Source organism: Salvelinus fontinalis, chromosome 36, assembly GCF_029448725.1.
Source record: "Salvelinus fontinalis isolate EN_2023a chromosome 36, ASM2944872v1, whole genome shotgun sequence".
In the NCBI taxonomy this organism is placed as follows: Eukaryota; Metazoa; Chordata; class Actinopteri; order Salmoniformes; family Salmonidae; genus Salvelinus; species Salvelinus fontinalis.
This window is the reverse complement of record NC_074700.1, coordinates 647,009-670,721: the sequence shown is the minus strand read 5'-3', so window position 1 is coordinate 670,721 and position 23,713 is coordinate 647,009. Positions and strand designations below refer to the sequence as shown.

At 40.9% G+C, this 23,713-nt stretch overlaps 1 protein-coding gene across 4 annotated transcripts in view; it reads right to left on the bottom strand.

Annotated features, from left to right (window-relative positions):
* LOC129835031 (sodium/potassium/calcium exchanger 2-like) overlaps positions 1–23,713 on the bottom strand; it is a 149,725-nt gene that overhangs the window by 29,854 nt on the left and 96,158 nt on the right. For all 4 annotated transcript variants that reach the window (XM_055900359.1, XM_055900360.1, XM_055900358.1 and 1 more), the window contains 2 exons: positions 20,727–20,825; positions 13,329–13,414 (listed from right to left, as the gene is read on the bottom strand). In XM_055900359.1, coding sequence (XP_055756334.1) covers positions 13,329–13,414; positions 20,727–20,825 — 185 coding nt within the window. The remainder of the gene's footprint in view (positions 1–13,328; positions 13,415–20,726; positions 20,826–23,713) is intronic.

Genomic DNA, 23,713 nt, shown 5'->3' with positions numbered 1-23,713 from the left:
TGATTTATAAAGAAACACACCTGTCTATATAAGGTCCCACAGTTGACAGTGCATGTCAGAGCAGAATCTATACCAAAACAAAGAATGGTCCGTAGATCTCTGAGACAGAATTGTGATGAGGTATATATCTGGGGAAGGGTATGAAACCATTTATAGAGTGTTGAAAGTTTCCAAGAGCACAGTGGTCTCCATCAACAGGAAATTGAAAAAAATATGGAACTACCCAGAGTCTGCCCAGAACTGGCTGTTGGACCAAAATGAGCCACCGGGAAAGAAGGACCTTGGTCAGGGAGGTGCCAAGAACCCAATGACCACTCTGACAGAACAACAGCTCATTGGATGAGATGGGAGAACCTGCCAGATGGACAACCATCTCTACAGCATTCCATCAATCAGGCCTTTATGGTAGAGTGGCCAGATGGAAGCCACTCCTCAGTAAAAGGCACAAGACAGCCCACATGGAGTTTGCAAAAAGGCAAACTCATACCCAAGAAGGCCAGTATCCTGGAGTTGCCTCTTGACTGTTAATGTTGAGACTAGTGTTTTGCGGGTACTATTTAATGAAGCTGCCAGTTGAGGACTTGTGAGGTGTATGTTTCTCAAACTAGACACTCTAATGTATTTGTCCTCTTGCTCAGTTGTGCACCAGGGCCTCCCACTCCTCTTTCTATTCTGGTTAGAGACAGTTTGCACTGTTCTGTGAAGGGAGCAGCGTTGTACAGCGTTGTACGAGATCTTCAGTTTCTTGGCAATTTCTCGCATGGAATAGCCTTTATTTCTCAGAACAAGAATAGACTGACGAGTTTCAGAAGAAATTCTTTGTTTCTGGCCATTTTGAGCCTGTAATCGAACCCACAAATGCTGATGCTCCAGATACTCAACTAGTCTAAAGAAGGCCAGTTGTATTGCTTCTTTAATCAGAACAACAGTATTCAGCTGTGCTAACATAATTGCAAAAGGGTTTTCTAATGATCAATTAGCCTTTTAAAATTATGAACTTGGATTAGCTAACACAACGTGCCATTGGAACACAGGAGTGATGGTTGCTGATAATGGGCCTCTGTACGCCTATGTAGATATTCCATTAAAAAATCTGCCGTTTCTGGCTACTATAGTAATTTACAACATTAACAATGTCTACACTGTATTTCTGATCAATTTGATGTCATTTTAAATGGACAAAAAATGTGCAAGGACATTTCTAAGTGACCCAAAACTTTTGAACGGTAGTGTATACTGTCTAAAATGTCTAAAAACCTGTTTTTGCTTTGTCATTATGGGGTATTGTGTGTAAAAAAACAATAAGGCTGTAACGTAACAAAATGTAAAAATGAAGGGGTCTGAATACTTTCCGAATGCACTGTACATATTGTTGTAATGCAGCTAAATCGCCTCTTGTGGTGGAGTGTGAATCTGTGAAGTTTGTTTGGAGAAAGCCGGAACAAACCGTCAGCTCATTACAGGAAGTTGTTGTGTGGAACAACCTGCTGATGTGGAACATAGAGAGTCTCTCCACTGAAGAGGAGAGAAAAGTCCTGGGAAAAAATGAGCATGACAGCAACCATGACACACAAGAAAGAGCTTTACAGCATACAGTAAATTGACCATTACACTTTTCCAAACCTCGGTAACCACAAGACTACACATGTGTACTGTAGCGCAGATACTAATACACATCTAATCATCAAGCCTTTTACTAGTTGAATCAGATGTGCCAGGTATGGGCTGGTCCAAAAATGACTAGCAAAATTAGTTGGTTATCAATCTCTTAATTTTTTTGCTTTCTGTTCTTAAAGGAAAACCTTGCTTTAGCATCGAGTCATATGCAGCAAGTTTGCACAGCACTAAGGTCACGAGAGGCATGCCTTGGGGCTGGTTAACACTTAATTATTTTTTATAATTAAAACAAAATGTCAAGAAAACATTACCGCATGTCAGAGGCATGAAAAATTAGCAACTTGAATTGAAAACGGGTGGTAATGCCTACGCTCTAAAATAGGATACAATTCAACAAGAACACTGACATTTTACCAAGGCAGAGGTGAGTGGCCGACACCGAGACGCGCACGGCCACAGTGGACACATAAATGATGTCCTAGTGACAATCGGCAAATGTCATTAGACTTTGATGGCAAAGATATCTGTAGATGATTATAAGATCCGAAGTGAATCTGATTTTGCTTAACAACTTTAAATATGTCCAATATGTAGAGTGGCCTTTTAAGATGAATCAATCATTAATCCCAATGTTAACAAAAACATGACATATCCTTTGTGAGTAATACAGCTCATTTGACAGAGTAATATGCAATTCAAACAACAGCAAAGTGTGAACCATTTTGGTAAACAGCTGCGGGATGGGTCTGGAGAAATGTAACCACTCTCAAATTCATAGACAGAGCTATGGATGGAAGGACTGACCTTCGATGAGATCAAAATGACACCCATCATACCCCACAAGACATATCACCAGAGGTCTCTTCTGGGACTATGGAAGGCGCACAGTACTACAAAGAGCCATGACTACATGGAACTCTATTCCACATCAGGTAACCGATACAAGCAGTAGAATCAGATTTTAAAAAACACATAAAAATACACCTTATGGAGTGTGAAGTGACACACACACACAGGTACAGACACAGACACACGCATACACAAACACACACTAGCACAGACACTCGACACACACATACATTGTAATATTGCTGTATGGTGGTATTATACATTGTATTGTAGATACAGAATTTAGTGGTGTAATAATGTTATATGATGTGATGTTTTATCTTTTGTTTTATATGTGATGTAAGTGCCTTCATGTATTTGGACCCCAGGAAGAGGCAGCAGCTAATGGGGATCCCTAATAAATACAAATACAAAAAACTAAGCTCAAAATGCATTCATAAGTTATATTCTTCAAGAATCAATGGGTATGTATAATTCATTTAAAAGTCTAAAATGGATGTACCAATTGTAGATTGCCTCTTTAAGATTCCTTAAGAATTAATCCCAATGTAAACAAAAACATGACATATCCTTTGTGAGTAACACAGCTCAATTTGTTAAAGATTTTGGAGGTATGATATAACTTTGGGATCTATGTTTTGGTAAACGTTTGTAGAAACAAGAGTTGTAACAGTTGCTGGGCAAGGGATAGAATGACAAACAAAGATAAAAAGAAGAAAAAAAAACTCAAAAAATAACAAGTACGTTTGAATGACACTGAGGGGCAGTGTTGTTACAGCTACTGCCTGTTTGCCTGAGGCTGATGCAGTGCAGGTGTTTGTACACATGCATATACACACACACTCTCATTCAAATGTACACACGTGCACATACACTGGGACACACACACACACGTAAATAATGCCATACATGCACTCAAACATATTCAGTTGGCCTTGCTGTTTTGATTTTTGTTGTCCTTGATGTCTTTTTTTTTCCTCCTTTGTCTTTCTTTTTTAAAACTGTACATTTTGTTGGTTGTTGGTGCTTTGGGGGATAGGGGTTTGGGTACAGGGGTCTTGGGGACGGAATTACTTTATTTTACTCAGGGGGGGGGGTCTCGGATGGTTGAAGGGCAGTTCTTGGGGAACTGTGGGGGGGACCGGTCGCTGGTTGGAGTCCCTGTTTTTGACATTGTGGGCGATGACCGTGGTAGCTTCTGTGGGTCGCTCTGGATGGGAGTCTGTTAGATAACGGAATGTGATGTAGATGTTGAGCGGCTTCACTGCAAGTAGATTGTATGTTTTAATATAGAAAATCTATATATAATAATAATAAGATAAAACATTGAATAAGAAAATGACAACAAAAAAAAGAGTTATAACAGAGTGGTAATGGCAATAAAGGGTATTACATCTTGATGAGTGAATGTTAGATATTTACAGCATAAAAAAAAAAAAAGTGCAACTGAAGTTCATTTGCTCTGCTTGAATACATCAAATTGTCCTTGACGTACAGGATGGATTCACCATGGGATGGGTCATAATGCCATTTATTCTGGTCTTGCCAGTGAGGCTGTTTCCCTTCCTCTTTGTCACTTTGAGTGAGCACCTGATCACTCTGGTAGCATGCTGTGCCATCTGCCTACCTGGCACGGCATAGTGAAGCAAGGAAAGTCTCCTTGCTCGTGCCGGCGCTACTGTTGTGAGTGTGTTTGAGTTTCGCGCATCCTGAGGTGGTGGGCAGCGGGAGAGAGAGAGGGGTATAATTGCAGACACAGCGGAGGGAGTGGGCCTTTGGCAGGTATGGCTAATGATGGAGGGATACACCCACAGGCATGCTGGGAGATTACCAACATTAATGACCCACGCTGAGGTCATTTCCACCTTTGCATCAATCCCGCAGAACTTCTCTTCTCACTATGCTGATGTACAGCTCCCAGTGTGGGATTCTTTATTTCAAAGGCATTCATCCATTATCGTCCCCACAGCTCAAATGAAAATCTCCCTATATGACACCAATATTGATGAAAATTTGCAAATCAACTGGACTGTGGGAATACAACACACTCCCAGCCTCTTGTCATGAGCTGTCCGTTCCTTACCGAGAACCATACTGGATTTTAAACAGCATTGGGGGAAAAAATGTCATTCTTTGCCAGAAGTAGCTTAATATCTAGGCGTCGGATAAGAACGAGACTACAGCGTTCAAAAAGGGGCCATTAGACTTGCCACCTTTCGGACTGAATAAGTTTCTAGGGTCAACCGTTCTGATTACATTTATAATTATTCGCTCTCACGTGCTAATTTCTGTCCATTAAGAACCAACGATGTGCTACCTTTTTCTAGCATTTCTGACAATGCTAACACATTTTCCCCCCGAAGTGCACCGAGTCTAACACCGAGTCTGTTCCTCGGCAACAACACAGCTGCTTACATGGTGGTGGTATTCAAGCTGAGGTTTGTATTGTATTTATCATGGATCCCCAATAATAAATAATGAATAAGGTCTAAATTTAGCATGTTGAGGTGACTAAACTGCTTGGCGTAACCTTGGACTGTAAACGGTCATGGTCAAAACATATTGATACAACAGTAGCTAAGATGGGGAGAAGTCTGTCCATAATGAAGCGCTGGTCTGCATTCTAAACAGCACTATCAACATGTCAGGTCCTACAGGCCCTAGTTTTGTATTGTAAGGTTTTAAAAAATGTTATAACTGCCTTAATTTTGCTGGACCCCAGGAAGAGTAGCTGCTGCCTTGGATTATGTTGGATAGCCTTCCAATAAACAGCACCTTCTGTGTACTGTTAGACAGTTAACTCTTTATCCATAATATAGCAGAGGGTTTAAAGCCATAACACATATGTTTTTCCAGCAGCAGACTATGATTGATAATGTCAAAAGCAACACTGAAGTCTAACAAAACAGACCCCAAAATCTTTTGATCATCAATTTCTCTCACCCAATCATTAGTCATATGTGTAAGTGCTGTGCTTGCAAAGAAAAATATTTATATCAGACTGGCTGATAAAAAGAAAAGACTAAGATGGGAAAAAGAACACAGTCAATGGACAGAGGAACTCTGCCTAGAAGGCCAGCATCCAGCATTGAGACTGGTGTTTTGCGGGTACTATTTAATGAAGCTGCCAGTTGAGGACTTGTGCAGTGTCTGTTTCTCAAACTAGACACTCTAATGTATGTGTCCTCTTGCTCAGTTGAGCACCGGGGCCTCCTCTCCTCTTTCTATTCTGGTTAGAGACAGTTTGCGCTGTTCTGTGAAGGGAGTAGTACACAGCGTTGTACAAAATCTTCAGTTTCTTGAGAATTTCTCGCGTGGAATAGCCTTCATTTCTCAGAACAAGCAAAAAGAAGTATGCACAAATAAGCTAGTGAACATCCTTGGCTGCTATGATAGCCAGTTAACGTTAGCTAGCTAGGTCAATTGCTTTGTTAAGAAATGGAAAGCTAGTTGTGAACCACATGTATCCTCAACGGGGCAAGTGTGCAAATGCATGCTAGCGTCAGACAACTGACCAGACTCGACTGACAGCCTCGCTGTTTCAAACATGTAGAATACATTCCAGCCCCGGCATACGCTCCCTCTCCTGCCTCCTTGTCATAATTATAATCCAATTTTGTGCTGACTGGATAACACAGTGTCAAGTTACTTTTCTGTGTGTTCACAGAAAATCTGAAGTTGCCCCTCACAAGAAAAAAGTAGTCAGGGGGTTCTGCACTCAGTGCATCCAGGTAAAACAACAGAATCATTGAGGGGGTTCAATTAAAATCGCTGAAAGTTCAGCCAAGTTGGCTCAAAACAAAAGTTATGTAATTAAGCACGTATAGAAACTGCCTAAATGACTACCGACCCATAGCACTCACGTCTGTCATGGCTCACATCAACACCATTATCACAGAAACCCTAGACCCACTCCAATTTGCATACCGCACCAACAGATCCACAGATGATGCAATCTCTATTGCACTCCACACTGCCCTGTCACACCTGGACAAAAAGGAAAACCTATGTGAGAATGCTTTTCATTGACTACAGCTCAGCTTTCAACACCATAGTGCCCTCAAAGCTTATCACTAAGCTAAGGACCCTGGGACTAATCACCTCCCTCTGCAACTGGATCATAGACTTCCTGACGGGCCGATCCCAGGTGGTAAGGGTAGGTAACAACACATCCACAATGCTGATCCTCAATTCGGGGTGCGTGCTCAGCCCCCTCCTGTACTCCCTGTTCACTCATGACTGCATGGCCGGGCACGACTCCAACACCATCATTAGGATTGCTGATGACACAACAGTGGCAGGCCTGATCACCGACAACGATGAGACCAGCCTGTAAGGAGGAGGTTAGAGACCTGAACGTGTGGTGCAAGGACAACAACCTCTCTCTCAACGTGATCAAGACAAAGGAGATGATTGTGGACTTCAGGAAAAGGAGGACCGAGCACACCCCCATTTTCATCGACGGGGCTGTAGTGGAGCAGGTTGAGATCTTCAAGTTCCTTGGTGTCACCAACAAACTAACATGGTCCAAACACACCAAGACAGTCGTGAAGAGGACACGACAAAACCTATTCCCCCTCAGGAGACTGAAAAGATTTGGCATGCGTCCTCAGATCCTCAAAAGTTTTTACAGCTGGACCATTGAGAGCATCCTGACGGGTTGTATCACTGTATGGCAACTGCTCAGCCTCCGACCGCAAGGCACTACAGATGGTAGTGCGTACGGCCCGGTACATCACCGGGGCCAAGCTTCCTGCCATCCAGGACTTCTATACCGGGCGGTGTCAGAGACTTGTCAAAGACTCCAGCCACCCTAGTCATAGACTGTTCTCTCTGCTACCAAATGGCAAGCGGTACCGGAGCGCCAAGTCCAGGTCCAAGAGTCTCCTAAATAACTTCTACCCCCAAGCCATAAGACTCCTGAACATCTAATCAAATGGCTACCCAGACTATTTGCATTCCTCTTTAATGCTCTTTAATTATTTGTTATTGTTATTTCTTACTTTTTTGTATTTTCTTAAAACTGCATTGTTGGTTAAGGGCTTGTAAGTAAGCATTTCACTGTAAGGTTGTATTCGGCGCATGTGACAAATAAATGCTGTGTTTTCACATGAACAAGTGATTGCTTTTGATAACAACGCTTTTCCTTCCTTCCCTCTGCTTTTCGCCCGATGACATGACTGGCCAGATAAATCAAACCTCCTCTCTGCCTGCCTAAATTGTGTGCCATAGTCAAAGTAAAATGACATGTTTGCTAACTAGATTCGCTATGTGATTATAGGAGTCTGTTTTCAACAAATCAACTGTTTTAGAATATTGTATTTTAACCAAGCAAGAGAAATAAATGTTCAATCAGTACTAAGTGAATGAAACATTTTTTTTTAAACTAACGCTCCAGACTATCAATTTAAATTATCTGTCGAAATCATTGTTAGAAGAACAGGGTTTATAGTCTTACCGCCTGTGGATCTGAAGATTACTAAATCAGAGTTAATATCCTGAGTGACCTAAATTATGATTGGGAAATAATCTAGCTTGCTAGCTAATTAGCTCATTAGGTAACTTACCCGTGAAAAGTAAAGCCTCGTCCAACATCAATCAATGGATTCTCGCCCTCCTGAGTTCTGCAACTGTAAATTAAACCGAGCTAGCTTGCTATGTGAAAATCTGTAATTAATTAAATGTGTGGTTAATAATAATCGCTTGATGTAGCTACATTGTCAGAGACAAGTCGTAAGTGAGTCAGTGAGAGTGACCACAGATTTCTGTCAAGGTCAGAGTCCTCACCTCCAGCCAGGTACACACACACACACACACACACACACTTTGTCTGAAAATGCACAGACCCAAATTTACACATGTTCTAGACTATTCACATCCCACCACCCTATGTAGACATGATCCCACTCCCACTCGTGATCCCACTGTAGACATGATCCCACTGAACACATTGACCATACTACAAGGAATGTCTGTTGCATTCTTTGCTTACCACAAGCAGATATGTTAGATATGATAGCATACATCTTTCTTTTTTAAACGTTTGAGTGTTACTAAAGTTAGACTAATTGTGAAATTATTCATAGATTTCAGGTCATCATGGTGACAGTCTACCTACAACAATGAGGATGACCAGATCCAGATTCCATCAACAGTCATTCAGCATTACTTGTATCTGATGCAGGGCTCTTCAACCCTGTTCCTGGAGAGCTAGTGTCTTGTAGGTTTAAGCTCCGACCTTGATCTAGTGCTCCTGATTCTAATAATTAGCTGGGCCCGGTTTCCCCAAAGCATCTAAATTCTTTGTTAGAACCTTCTTAGCAGCATCGGTAAATCTCTGAGGTGTTTCCCAAAAACATTGTTACTAAAGTTCCATTTGAAAACGTTCGTTATTTACCGACTGTCTCAGACCACTCGTAGAACAGCTACAGTAAGTGCATCGTTAGATGCGTTTTTTTTCCTTACCCCATCACTTTATACACGGAAGACCTCCACTAAAAATAGAATCAAGATGTTTATGTCTCTCTGTGACCACCGATAACTTCACAAAGTAGATTACAAAAACTAAGTTGCCAATGTCTTTACAATTGTTACAAACAAGGAAAGGATAAAAATATGCTTCAAATGAAAACAGAGATGAGTGCATTAAAAGATAAATAGCTTACAGTATAGGCTACAGGCCTATATAATTCAATAATATTGAAATAAACTAAAATGTTCATTAAATGTTGTTGCTAATTGTAGGCTACTGTCTGTACTTTTTGCCTCAGTATATTTAATGTGTAAAAACATGTGCACAATGATGTACCAAATCTTGAGTTAGTGTATTATTATAGGTAAGCATTAGAACAAGCGGCCTCAATATTTGCAGTCATGTCTTTCTAGGAGTTGATCCGTCGTCAGTATTGTGTAATAATTCTAATATTAAGATAATATTAAGATAAGCTGTTCTGAGAGCAGTGGTGCCTTTTGTTTTTTAGATCCTATCAGTTCTCTCTTTGCAATGTTTTGGGAAATGCATGTTACATCTTCGTCCGTTGTAGGAAAGATGCATTGTTAAAGCACTCGTAAGCCTAAGTTCCATCGCTATCGGGAAACCGGGCCCTGGTTGTTAAGCTGAATCAGGTTAGTTACAACTGGAGTTTGCGCGATAACCTAAAAGAGGATTCCGCAGGAGATCTGAAGCTCCACCTAGTCCAAGGCGACCCCTCTCTTTTGTAACCTCTCTCTATTATAGCCCTCTCTGGTGATTGTGAATTGCCCCACTGCACTAGGGGACTGAGAAGGATGACAACACAGACAGCTTGCAGCTTACACATTTCACAAAGTCCTTCAATGTTTGATTAATTTACATTACATCATAATTTTAAATAAAGTGAATAATCTTTTTTGTTTCTTACTCTTATTGTGCTCTATGTAAGTAATTAAGAAGGTCCAGTAGCTAGGTTAATATGGATTGTGCTGATGACTCAATTACAAGAATGTTGTAATAAAGACTTGAATGAAAGATTGTCATGTTTTGATATTGTTATACTTCATGTAACTGGTCATCACATGCCTCTTGCATTTCAATACGTTATTTGAATTACACAATTGCCAGGCAGAAAACGGAGGATATATCAGGCTAAGGACCTTACTGTTAGATGCAACAAAAGTCCACAGCCATCTCGGATATTGCTGGACACCTTCCTATGTGCGATTTTGTGATGAAACTGTCCAAATAATATTGGAGATATGGCCAGGAGAATCTAATACAAACGATCAAGGGAATATGGACGTACCTTTAACATTCTACTATGTGTGTTTGCTCAAACTGTCGGAGGATTCAATGCCACATTATGCTATTGTAGCTAGCTAAGTAACTTTAGACAAGCAATGATTTGATTACATTGGCTAGCTAATGTAGCTAGCTACAATAGACAGGTTGGGCTGCGATTTCTATTTCATCAGCCTCCATTTTGAATATGGCTGAGATAATAACTGAATGTATGTTGGGTTTCAACCTTGGATAAATGGAGTTAACTAGTTACCTAACTTGTGCCATAGCTGCAGCGTTTTCTTTCTTCTTCGTATCCTAGGTAATGTTATTGCTAACGTTATACTTGTCGTTGGTCACTCGGACGGGACGTTATTTACTCGGCAGCCTGCATAGCTAATAGTTAGTTAGCTAATGTTACCTAACTACATTGTAAGCAGAAACATATACAATTTTAAAGCATGCCGGCTATCTGGTTTAAGATACGTGTTATCTAGCTAACTAGCTAATAACTTTTGCCGCTAGCTAGCTACTGGTTGCCAGGCAACTGTGCCAAGTAGCTAGTAATGACAGGAGAACGAGGTAGCTTCGATTCGTCTAGCCCCTAATATAGGTTGAATAGATATCCAATCAATACATGCTGCATTCTAACTTTAAATGATATGGATGATCTGTAATCCTAATTCTGTCTATATTTTTCTTTTTCTCCTTCAACAAAAATGAAACATTAGCCTGTAAGCCCCTGTGTAATTAGTTATTTTTTCTTCATGATTTGCAGTAAAAGATGGCAGAGAAAACAACACCTTTTCGAATACTCAAACAGAAAGCACTTTTGATATGTAATCTTTGTCTATCATTCAAGTGTAACTGTTTACAATTTAGTAGAATTTCTTAAATGTCTTCTTAGAGAATCCCTACCGGAGAATGATACATTTCTATCCACCCTTCCAGCAAGAAAACTAGCAAGCAGTTCGCGGTGTCATCTGCTGACCATTTAGGGAACTAAGTTCTCAACCGGTGTCCCAAATTTCGTTCCGTAATATAAAGTATTGGGGGAAACCTTACGAGGGGAAAACTCACTTTAAGTATTTAACGACTATCGTTCGCATCTATAATACACATTTTGTGTCTATAATATAAATTGTGTATTCACATATTTCCTAACCATGCATCTGCATACAGTACTTTAAAATGTCTGAGGTGTTCTAAGCATATTAAAGCCACATTTACGTTTGTATCTAAACCACAGTAATTCCGTTTTTTTGCATTTAAAATATGTGCAGGTTGGTCATTCCGTAACTCTATGGTTCGTATCTTTGAGGTTCTACTGCATCTGACTATTACCTTAGTAACTATGTGCACAAGAGGCTGGCAGGGAGGTATGGAGTTGTATGCTTAGTACAGTTGAAGTCGGAAGATCACATACACCTTAGCCAACTACATTTAAACTCACTTTTTAACAATTCCTGACATTTAATCCCAGTAAAAATTCCCTGTTTTAGGTCAGTTAAGATCACCACTTAATTTTAAGAATGTGAAATGTCAGAATAATATTAGAGAGTGATTTATTTCAGCTTTTATTTCTTTCATCACATTCCCAGTGGGTCAGAAGATTACGTACACTCAATTAGTACTTAGTATCATTGCCTTTAAATAGTTTATCCTGGGTAAAACGTTTCAGGTAGCCTTCCACAAGCTTCCCACAATAAGTTGGGTGAATTTTGGCCCATTCCTCCTGACAGAGCTGGTGTAACTGTGTCAGGTTTGTAGGCCTCCTTGCTTGCACACGCTTTTTCAGTTCTGCCCACACATTTTCTATAGTTCAGGGCTTTGTGATGGCCATTCCAATACCTTGACTTTGTTGTCCTTAAGCCATTATGCCACAACTTTGGAAGTATGCTTGGTGTCGTTGTCCATTTTGAAGACCTATTTGAGACCAAGCTTTAAGTTCCTGACTGATGTCTTGAGATGTTGCTTCAATACATCCACATAATTGTTCTTCCTCATGATGCCATCTATTTTGTGAAGTGCACCAGTCCCTCCTGCAGCAAAGCACCCCTACAACATGATGCCGCCACCCCCGTGCTTCACGGTTGGGATGGTGTTCTTCAGCTTGCAAGCATCCCCCTTTTTCCTCCAAACATAACGATGGTCATTATGGCCAAACAATTCTATTTTTGTTTCATCAGACCAGAGGACATTTCTCCAAAAAGTACAATCTTTGTCCCCATGTGCAGTTGCAAACCGTAGTCTAGCTTTTTTATGCCGGTTTTGGAGCAGTGGCTTCTTCCTTGCTGAGCGGCCTTTCAGGTTCTGTTGATATAGGACTCGTTTTACTGTGTATATCGATACTTTTGTACCTGTTTTCTCAAGCATCTTCACAAGGTCCTTTGCTGGTGTTCTGGGATTGATTTGCACTTTTTGCACCAAAGTACGTTCATCTCTAGGAGACAGAAGGCATCTCCTTCCTGAGCGGTATGACGGCTGCGTGGTCCCATGGTGTTTATACTTGCGTACTATTGTTTGTACAGATGAACGTGGTACCTTCAGGCGTTTGGAAATTGCTGGATGAACCAGACTTGTGGAGGTCTAAAAAATTTTATTCTGAGGTCTTGGCTGATTTCTTTTGACTTTCCCATGATGTCAAGCAAAGAGGCACTGAGTTTGAAGATAGGCCTTGAAATATAACTACAGGTACACCTCCAATTGACTCAAATTACGTCAATTAGCTTATCAAAAGCTTCTAAAGCCATGACATAATTTTCTGGAATTTTCCAAGCTATTTAAAGGCACAGTCAACTTAGTGTATGTAAACTTCTGACCCACTGGAATTGTGATACAGTGAATTATAAGTGAAATAATCTGTCTGTAAACAAGTGAAAAATTACTTGCACCAAGTAGATGCTCTAACCGACTTGCCAAAACTATAGTTTGTTAACAAGAAATTTGCGGAGTGGTTGAAAAACGAGTTTTAATGTCTCCAACCTAAGTGTATGTAAACTTCCGACTTCAACTGTATGTGTGCCCACTGTTTTCTGTTGGGTTTATGTTGGTTTGTGTGTGTGTGTGTGTGTATGTGTTTGTGCCCATAAAATGGGTTTCTTACCGCAGCTTCACCTTCTTGTCCAGCAGAGCCATTCATTGGTGGTGTGACTTCCACCTCGACATTCGAGCTGTTTGGAAGATTCTTATCTGCATATTATAAAAGAGAAAACATAGAGAGCAATTAATTTAATTGTGGTATATTGGTAGACAAAAACCCAATACACTTATCATGTAAGATCAGTGCGGTATGTTAATTAAATGCAGAGTAATATCAGTAAAACTGCAATGATTAATCAAGAGATTAACTAATAAGAAATTACTAGATATAATTGCACAACCATCATTCAAACTATCTACGGTATCCTTACAAACACAGGCAGTGTTTGCTTTACATTCGGGTCAGATGTTGCATGGTTTTGAGGATGATTTCCCTTATACAATAAAAACCGTACACACTTATCCACACAAACGTATTGCTGCCATGAGAAAAGAAACAAACAAACTGTACAGCCATTTGTCCCCATTACAAATTGTTTCCATAAAATAAAAGTGTAAAAAACAACAGTACAAAAGCTGTAGAGCTGCTGCAGGTGTACATTGTTTATCGAGACAAGGATTGAAGAATACTGCTTTAGGACATCCAACCCATGGTCAATATATACAATGGCTGTATATATTGTTTTGGGGATGTTTTTGTGCTTTTCAGTGCACAGTTGAACGATTCAATCTGTCCCCATTAGTACTGCTAGCAGCACCAAAAATGCAAAGCAGGAGATGTTGGATTTATAGTGTCTGTGTGAGTGTGTTCCTGCAGTGCAGCTCCCCCTATCTTGTATGAGGGCTAATATGTATCCTTTTCATTTAGAGCCAGATTCACTTATGCTCTTGATTAAAATACAAAATGCCGAAAGCCAAGTAATTGGATGATTATAACATAATTGCCATGGAAATTGGTTTAATCCAAGTGTGTTTGTGACACAGCAGGAGATTGTCAGGGAGATACTGTGATCTGATACTCATCGTCTAACAAATTACTTCCCTGGTCCTTTTGGAAGGTATCCTATACTCTATTAACTAAACCATAGAAAATAATCACATCCATTATACATTTGATATGTAGATTTGATATAATATGTGGCATATAAAAATCTGAGTAAATAAGACATGGAACTACACATTAGTATATTAATCAGAATGTTTTTTGGTCTACAGTACAATATTTTTGAAGCTAAAACCCATTGAATCAGCACCATGGACTATTAGCTCTAATCTAACAACAATAGAACCAAGCATCAAAGCCAGCAGCTATCAAAACTGGTCATGCATTTGGGTTTGGTTTAGATGCTAATATGTTAATGTTGCGCTGTTAGCATAATTTTGTCTCGGTAATAAATATCCATTTCCCTCTTTGATTTTGTACCAATGAAAGCTCTTTCTATGGCCCCCCTGAGTATCTTTTTGACCATTGTGTCAGAGATCTTTGAAATGAAAACCTGCATTAATTGCACTTGGGAGCGTCTCAATTGAACAAATCACCTTGGTGTCTGGTTAGACTGTAAACTCTCCTTCCAGACTCACATTAAGCATCTCCAATCCAAAATTAAATCTAGAATTGGCGTCCTATGGTGAGGGAAAAATTATGTATTCACCTTATTTGTTGGATATGTAACAGTTATTTACTTAACGAACAGTAAGATATTTCTGTCCTGCTAATGTTGTGTTGTATGGTCTCCACTCTAGCACCCTGCAGCTAGTCTGGGTGTTGAGGACATGGGTTCTACTAGAGATAGCTTGAAGCTGACAATTGATTTGTCATGGTGACAAAAACCTAAAAGCTAGTATTCTATAGACAAGATGTGGTGTGTGTGACTCAAGATAGAGAGAGCCTGGAAGAGCATTTTGTTTATAGTTGTTTTTAAATGTGTTGGTGTTTCTCTGTAATACTGTTGCGTCAAAAAACAGAACACTCAAAACATGAGCACAATGGGAGCTCTTCCTTTAAAGAACTCCAGGCCTCAAGAGGGCAGATAACCCAAAAACACGGGTGGAACTAAAAAATTTAGCCAGGATTTCTGGAGGGACTACTTTTACATGCGCACCTGGCAGATAAGCATGGGTATAAAATGTTTGGTCCTCAACATACACACAGCTCATTGTTCAACCCTAAAGACGCAACTGGTATGTAATGTTTGGAATTATTTATTATGTTGCATCCAGTGCTTAGCACAATTTACATGTTTAACTCTGGTAGGAATGTTGACTTTTGTTGTGGATATTTTCTGACTGCAGAAGTAATTGCTAGAAGTGCTAGATTAAATTGTTTAAACGTTTACTTTATTCAAAGCCATGCTTTGTTGCTGTGTCATGCATTGTTTAGTGTAAAATAATGCATGTTTATTCTCTGTTTAAGGTTATCAACATTCCTATTTCTATTTCTATTTCTATTCCTATTCCTATTCCCTATTCCTTATTCCTCTGTCATTCAACTACTCTATTCAACAAATCAACTGTTTCAACATATTCAACAAATGGCATCAAACCCATAATAAAACACTGGAAAGGAATTGAGTTGTCCCTTTGCATCCTTCACGTGTTGAGCAAGCCGTTTTCAAGTTTGGGCAGAGCTGAAATAATTATAACACCTAGACAACTTGACAAATACTACTAGCCACCTAGTATCTTTATGAAGTTGGCTTTAGCTAGCCAATCTCCAAAACCTCATAACTAGCTACCAAGAAGCCATTTCAGGCTATCAATCAAGTTCGAGTAGCTAGCTTGTCTAACTATTTTAGCTGGCACGCCTGCTGGCAAGGTTGGTCAACTTTAGAAAAGCACACAATTACTAAATGTGCTGAATAAGACTCACATTCCTTTAAATCTTTAATCCAGACTTTTGCAGAGAACTATATTCAGCCCTAAACCTAACCACCAGTCAGGAGGATACAGACAGCTTAAGGAGTATGCTTAGATATACAGAGAATTAAGAATAATGATTATGGCTCAAGATTGCAGGAAAAAGCTGTTTCAGGCGTTTGAAAATTGTAAGATCAATTAAAATTAAGTTGGCAGTTACTACTGGTTAAGGTAAGAAACGGGGCATTTGTCCACCACATTCTTTGAGTCAGAGCCTGTTGGTCTATTGAGATTTGATGTATCAAGTTACAACTGGTTCTCGTTCGACAGTGTAATAATCACTAGATGGGCATGCTCCAGTAATAAGGACAGGAGTAATGACGTAATGAGTATAATCAGATTGCAGATTGTTTGGAACTGTACTTTGTAACATGGCCAAATAGTGACCATCTCTGTCTGTGCAGTTATTGGAGATTATTGAACTGCATTTTTCATCAGATTGCAGATTTTTTCAACTGGTTCTCAAACAAAGAGCATTGAAGGGAAAATGTTATTTTTCTTGTTTAGTGGACGGTTTGTTTAGCCACCTGCCAAACATACAAATATTTGTGAAAGTGTGTGTGCAAGAGAAATAAAAGAAAAATAGATCACTCTTGAACTTGTTTGTGTTTCTGATAGTATTCAAATCACATTAAAAAATCTAAAATGAAATCAAATGTTATTAGTCACATGTGCCGAATACAACAGGTATATAGACCTTACAGTGAAACGCTTACTTACAAGCCCTTAACCAACAACTTAGTTAAGGAAAAAAGTGTTAAACTATTTACTAAAATAAACTGAAGTAAAAAAATATATAATAATACAAAAATAATATCAAATTTAAACATATAGAATATTTAAGGAGCAACAATAAAATAACAGTAGTGAGGCTATATACAGGGGGTACCGGTACAGAGTCAATGTGCGGGGGAACCGGTTAGTCGAGGTAATTGAGTTAATATGTACATGTAGGTAGAGGTAAAGTGACTATGTATGGATAATAAACAGAGCGTAGCAGCAGCGTATCAATGGGGGTGGCGTGGGGACAATGCAAATAGTCCTAGAAGTAATTTGATTAGCTGTTCAGGAGTCTTTTGGCTTGGGGGTAGAAGCTGTTAAAAATCCTTTTGGACCAAGACTTGGCGCTCCGGTACCGCTTAAAATGCGGCAGCAGAGAGAACAGTCTATGACTAGGGTGGCTGGAGTCTTGGCAATTTTTTGTGTCTTCTTCTGACACCGCCTGGTATAGAGGTCCTGGATGGCAGGAAGCATGCCCCCAGTTATGTAATTATGTACTGCACTACCCTCTGTAGTGCCTTGCGGTCGGAGGCCGAGCAGTTGAAATACCAGTCGGTGATGCAACCAGTCAGGATGCTCTCGATGGTGAGGCTGCAGAACTTTTTGAGGATCTGAGGACTCATGACAAATCTTTTCAGTCTCCTGCGGGGTGTAGGCTTTGTCGTGCCCTCTTCACGACTGTCTTGGTGGGTTTGGACTATGATAGTTTGTTGGTGATGTGGACACCAAGGAACTTGAAGCTCTCAACCTGCTCCAATACAGTCCCATCGATGAGAATGGGGGTGTGCTCGGTCCTCCTTTTTCTGTAGTCCACAATCACTTTGTCTTGATCACATTGAGGGAGAAGTTGTTATCCTGGCACCACACTCCCAAGGCTCTGACCAGCTCCCTAAAGGCTGTCTCATTGTTGTCGGTGATCAGGCCTACCACTGTTGTGTTGTCTGCAAACTTAATGATGGTGTTGTAGTCGTGCTTGGCCATGCAGTTATGGGTGAACATGGAGTACAGGAGGGAACTGAGCACGCACCCCTGAGGGGCCACCGTATTGAGGATCAGCGTGGCAGATGTGTTGTTACATACCCTTACCACCTGGGTGCGGCCCGTCAGGAAGTCCAGGATCCAGTTGCAGAGGGAGGTGTTCAGTTCCAGGGTTCTTGGCTTAGTGATGAGCTGAGGGCACTATGGTGTTGAAAGCTGAGCTGTAGTCAATGAAAAGCATTCTCATGTAGGTGTTCCTTTTGTCCAGGTGTGAAAGGGCAGTGTGCAGTGCAATAGAGATTGCATCATCTGTGGATCTGTTGGGTGCGGTATGCAAATTGGAGTGGGTCTAGGGTTTCTGGGATAATGGTGTTGATGTGAGCCATGACCAGCCGTTCAAAATACTTTATGGCTACAGACGTGAGTGCTATGGGTCGGTAGTCATTTAGGCAGGTTACCTTGGTGTTCGTAGGCACAGGGACTATGGTGGTCTGCTTGAAACATGTTGGTATTACAGACCTGGTCAGGGACAGGTTGAAAATGTCAGTGAAGACACTTGCACGTTGGACAGCGCATGCTCGGAGTACACGTCCTGGTAATCTGTCTGGCTCTGCGGCATTGTGAATGTTGACCTGTTTAAAGGTCTTACTCACAACTGCTACAGAGAGCGTGAACACACAGTCGTCCGAAACAGCTGATGCTCTCATGCATGCCTCAGTGTTGCTTGCCTCGAAGCGAGCATAAAAGTTATTTAGCTCATCTGGTAGGCTTGTGTCACTGGGAAGCTCACGGCTGTGCTTCCCTTTGTAGTGCGTAATTGTTTGCAAGCTCTGCCACATCTGACAAGCATCGGAGCCGGTGTAGCACGAATAAATCTTAGTTCTGTATTGACTCTTCACCTGTTTGATGGTTCGTCATCGGAGGGCATATATATTGCTTATACGCATCCGGGTTAGAGTCCCGCTCCTTAAAAGCCGCAGCTCTACCCTTTAGCTCAGTGTGGATGTTGCCTGTAATACATAGCTTCTGGTTGGGGTATGTACGTACGGTCACTGTGGGGATAACGTCATCGATGCACGTGTTGATGAAGCCGGTGACTGAGGTGGTATACTCCTCAATGGCATCGGGAGAATCCGGGAACATATTCCAGTCTGTGCTATCAAAAAAGTCCTGTAACTTAGCATCTGTGTCATCTGTCCACTTCATTACTGAGTGAGTCTCTGGTTTATTCCTGCTTTAGTTTTTGCTTGTAAGCAGCAATCAGGAGGATCGAGTCATGGTCAGGTTTGCCAAATGGAGGGCGTGGGAGAGCTTTGTACCCGTCACTGTGTGTGGAGTAAAGGTGGTCTCAAGATTAGTTTTTTCTCTGGTTGCACATTTAACATGCTGGTAGAAATTAGGTAAAACGGATTTAAGTTTCCCTGTATTAAAGTCCCCGACCACTAGGAGTGCCACCTCTGGATGAGCATTTTCTTGTTTGCTTTATACAGCTCGTTCAGTGCTGTCTTAGTGCCAGCATTGGTTTGTGGTGGTGAATAGACATCTATGAAAAATATAGATGAAAACTCTGTAAATAGTGTGGTCTACAGCTTATCATGAGATACTCTCCCTCAGGCGAGCAAAACCTAGAGACTTCCTTAATATTTTATTTTGTGCACCAGGTGTTATATACAAATTGTCCAGTACGAGGTGAGTAATCGCTGTCCTGATATCCAGAAGCTCTTTTCGATCATAAGAGACGGTGGCAGAAACATTATATACAAAATAATGTGAAAAAACACACACAATAACACCATTGGTTAGGAGCCTGTTAGCAGCCATCTCTCCCGTCGCCATCATATCAGCAGCCATATCATATCAGCAGCCATTCACCCATTACAATTGTGTTAACACATGAGACTACACTCGACGCCCAGGGTCAATTGCATGAACATTGGCCGACGTACCAACACAAGGAAAATACACGCTAAAATCACCCTCACAGCTAATCTCAATTGCAACCATCATTAGCTATGATTTACTGCTCCAAAAAGCGGATGTCAAGGTTCTTTTTTTTTGTCCTGATTGCTGCCCAAAATGTTCAACGCCGTTTTGCCCTCTGGTGAGGATTATTAATCCTTATTTTTTACAGACTAAGGGTGGTTTATCTATTTGAAAATAAACTGAACTAAACTGAAAAAGCTTTTTCCTCATTTACCACAGCAAATGTACTGTGTCAATTTATCCTATCTGTTGTATGAATGGAAAACTCATGTTGGTGCAGCCTCTTCGTTTCCAAATTATGTAATCCATTAATTACAATTTGTCTTTAAAAAGTATATTCATTTCTTATCAAGACTGCGGGGGATATATCGCTGCATCATATTTGAAATATACAACTAAGCCAAGTCAATTGTGATGAGTTATATAGACTAATCTATAATTGTTGTCAAATGAACATTTTAGTGGTACCCATATATGATTTAACCATTTAAGATAAAACCTTTGCATAAAGTATAGGCCTACTACTCCTATATTCTTATGATAAGTATTCTACATTCATCAGCCTTACAGTTTCCGATGCTCCTGATAGGTCCTTATTTCATTAGGGCGGGAAAAGAGAACCAAGACTAAGAAAGCTAAAGGTGTCTGGTATCAACATAAAATCAGCTGTTAGAAATGTATTCCTTTGGGTTTTTTGTAGCAATCAAGCATATTTCATTTTAAGAAAAACAGAGGTAACGGGGTGCTCCGTGTAAAGTTCTGCGTCTTCGTTACAATCCACCCCCAGAGTACAGAGGCCACTCACCTGACCGGCTGGCTACTCCGTTGGCTTTCTCGCTGTCCTCTACTTGGCATTTCTTTTTGGCAATCTTGTGAAGGATGGATGCCTTCTCTCTGAATTTCCCTGCAACACAACCATTGGGGAGTTAACTAGGGGACTGTGTTTAAATGAACATGACACCTTCAAATTTCCATTGCCTGGACTCAGGTCTCCTCTGCCTTTAAATGGTTCCAGACTTCTCTTAGTTCAAAGGAAAAGAACACATGCATTTTTCACATCAGTATTCAAATGACAGTTTGAAGTCAATATCATATCATGTACTGATGAGCCAGCAATGTCCAAGATGCCAGCCAGTTGGAGAGAACACGTTATGAAGCATAATCGGTCACACCCAATCTACTGCCAGGTCTACTAAGCCTTTATACTAGTTGCGGCACAATTTGTACACTTTTATTTTCTCGAGGCATAGCGTGTAGTTTAAAAGATAGAACACAAAAGTAACATGACATTTAAGAGACTGATTAAGATATTTACTCAATAATGTCCATTTCAGATTATACATTTTTTACTCATCTCTCGTGGACAGACAACATAACATAAATGGTATCGTACGTCTGTCAGAAGACTGTGGGATGCGACGAATAACGAGCAACCTTTCGAGGCGGGAGGGGACATTTGACCCATAGACTTGACTGACACATGAAGAGTGAGGGGGGGCTGGAGCTACCACCATGCTTCTACTCCTCGTTCTAGAATATTTTCTCATACGTCTCCCCCCAAAACTTATTTGAGTAGCTAGCGCAAGATTTTCCTTCTGGTTTGCAGAGATAATAAAATAGAAAATAAGTGGTCTAAGGCACTGCAGTGCCACCAGAGATTCTGGGTTCGAGCCCAGGCTATGCCGCAGCCGGCCGCGACCGGGAGGCTCATGGGGTGACGCATAATTGGTCCAGCGTCGTCCGGGTTTTGAAGGGTTTGGCCGGCAGGGATATCCTTGTCTCATCGCGCACTATCGACTCCTGTGGCGGGCCGGGAGCAGTGCACGCTGACCAGGTCGCTAGGTGTACGGTGTTTCCTCCGACACATTGGTGCGGCTGGCTTCCGGGTTGGATGTGCGTTGTGTCAAGAAGCAGTGCGGCTTGGTTGGGTTGTGTTTCGGAGGACGCATGGCTCTCGACCTTCGTCTCTCCCGAGTCCGTACGGGAGTTGCAGCGATGAGACAAGACAGTAACTACTACCAACTGGATACCACGAAATTGGGGAGAAAAAGAGGTAATATAATAAAAAGAAAAAAATGAAAAAAAAGAAAAAGAAAAGAACTAGTTCCAAATTTGCACCGGGCAAATGTCTAGTAAATTTGGCATGAGGTCCATATATGATCATTATGAACCTCTTCTCACCATATTCACATTTGATGTGCCAAAATATATTTGTAAAAAAAGATCACAATGGCAATAACAAGAGATTAAACATTTAACATAGAGGTCAAAATAAGAAGAAAATAGATCAGATCATATTGGAAAATCTATACTGAACAAAAATATAAATGCAACATGCACAATTTCAAAGATTTTACTGAGATACAGTTCATATAAGGAAATCAGTCATTTGAAATTAATTCATTAGGCCCTAATCTATGGATTTCACATGACTGGGCAGGGGTGCAGCCATGGGTGGACCTGGAAGGGCATAGGCCGACCCACTGGGGAACCAGGCCCAGCCAATCAAAATTAGTTTTCCCCACAAAAGGACTTTATTACTGATAGAAATACTCCTCAGCAGTGACAAGAGGTTCATAATGATCATATATGGAACTCATGTAGCCTAATTTACTAAACTTTTGCCTGGTGCAAAGTTGGCACTAGTTGTTTCATTTTTAGTTAAAAAAATATATATAATTATTAAAACATTAGGAACACTTTTCCATGACATAGACTGACCACCTGAATCCAAGTGAAAGCTATGATCCCTTTTTGATGTCACCTGTTAAATCCACTTCAATCAGTGTAGATGAAGGGGAGGAGACCGGTTAAAGTATGATTTTTAAACCTTGAGACAACTGAGACATGGCTTGTGTGCCATTCAGAGGGTGAATGGTCACGACAACATATTTAAGTGCCTTTGAACGGGTTATGGTAGTAGGTGCCAGGCGCATCGGTTTGACTGTGTCAAGAACTGCAACGCTGCTGGGGTTTTCACTCAACAGTTTCTCGTGTGTATCAAGAATGGTCCACCACCCAAAGGACATCCAACTTGACACAACTGTGGGAAGCATTGGAGTCAACTTGGGCCAGCATCCCTGTGAAAAGCTTGACACCTTGTGGTCCATGCCCCGACGAATTGAGGCTGTTCTGCAGGCAAAATTAGGAAGGTGTTGCTAATGTTTTGTACACTCAGTGTAAAGGCTTACAAGTCAAGGGTCTGAAATACATCACGTCTTACTGAAGTTGTTGTGTATGCAGATATGGGCATGCTGCATACATGTGCGCTTGTTTACGGCATGCTGCATCCATGAGCGTGCAAGTCTGTGCACATATGTTGTGCATACTTTCAATCAGTCGAGTGCACTTCAATCTATATGAAAGCTTAATGAGTTTTTGGCTGAATAAAGTAAGGTTGGCTACTTCATCAGGGCTGCTGTGGTGAGTCATCGACATGTAGTCCACCCAACCATGTCACCATCTGTGACCTTCTAGCAAAATCATTAAACTCCCCAACACCAACCCAGCACAACAGAGTCCCCCCCCTCGATTTCTCTATCCGCTGTCTGTAGCAATCAACGCCCTTGCACACACTTGTTAATACATTCTGACACACTGATATGGATCACTGGCTCTCCGCGTCTACAGCCTTTAGCCCGACTCACCTTGGGAGATCGGCACTGAGGTCGCCTGCATGCTGTGTGTGATCAGAGCTTCCAGCAAATTCTTCAGACATGGATGGAGGGGTATAATGCTGTATCTGAAGCAGGAGTACAGTATTTGTCCTTAATGTGGAGAGTGCCCTTCATC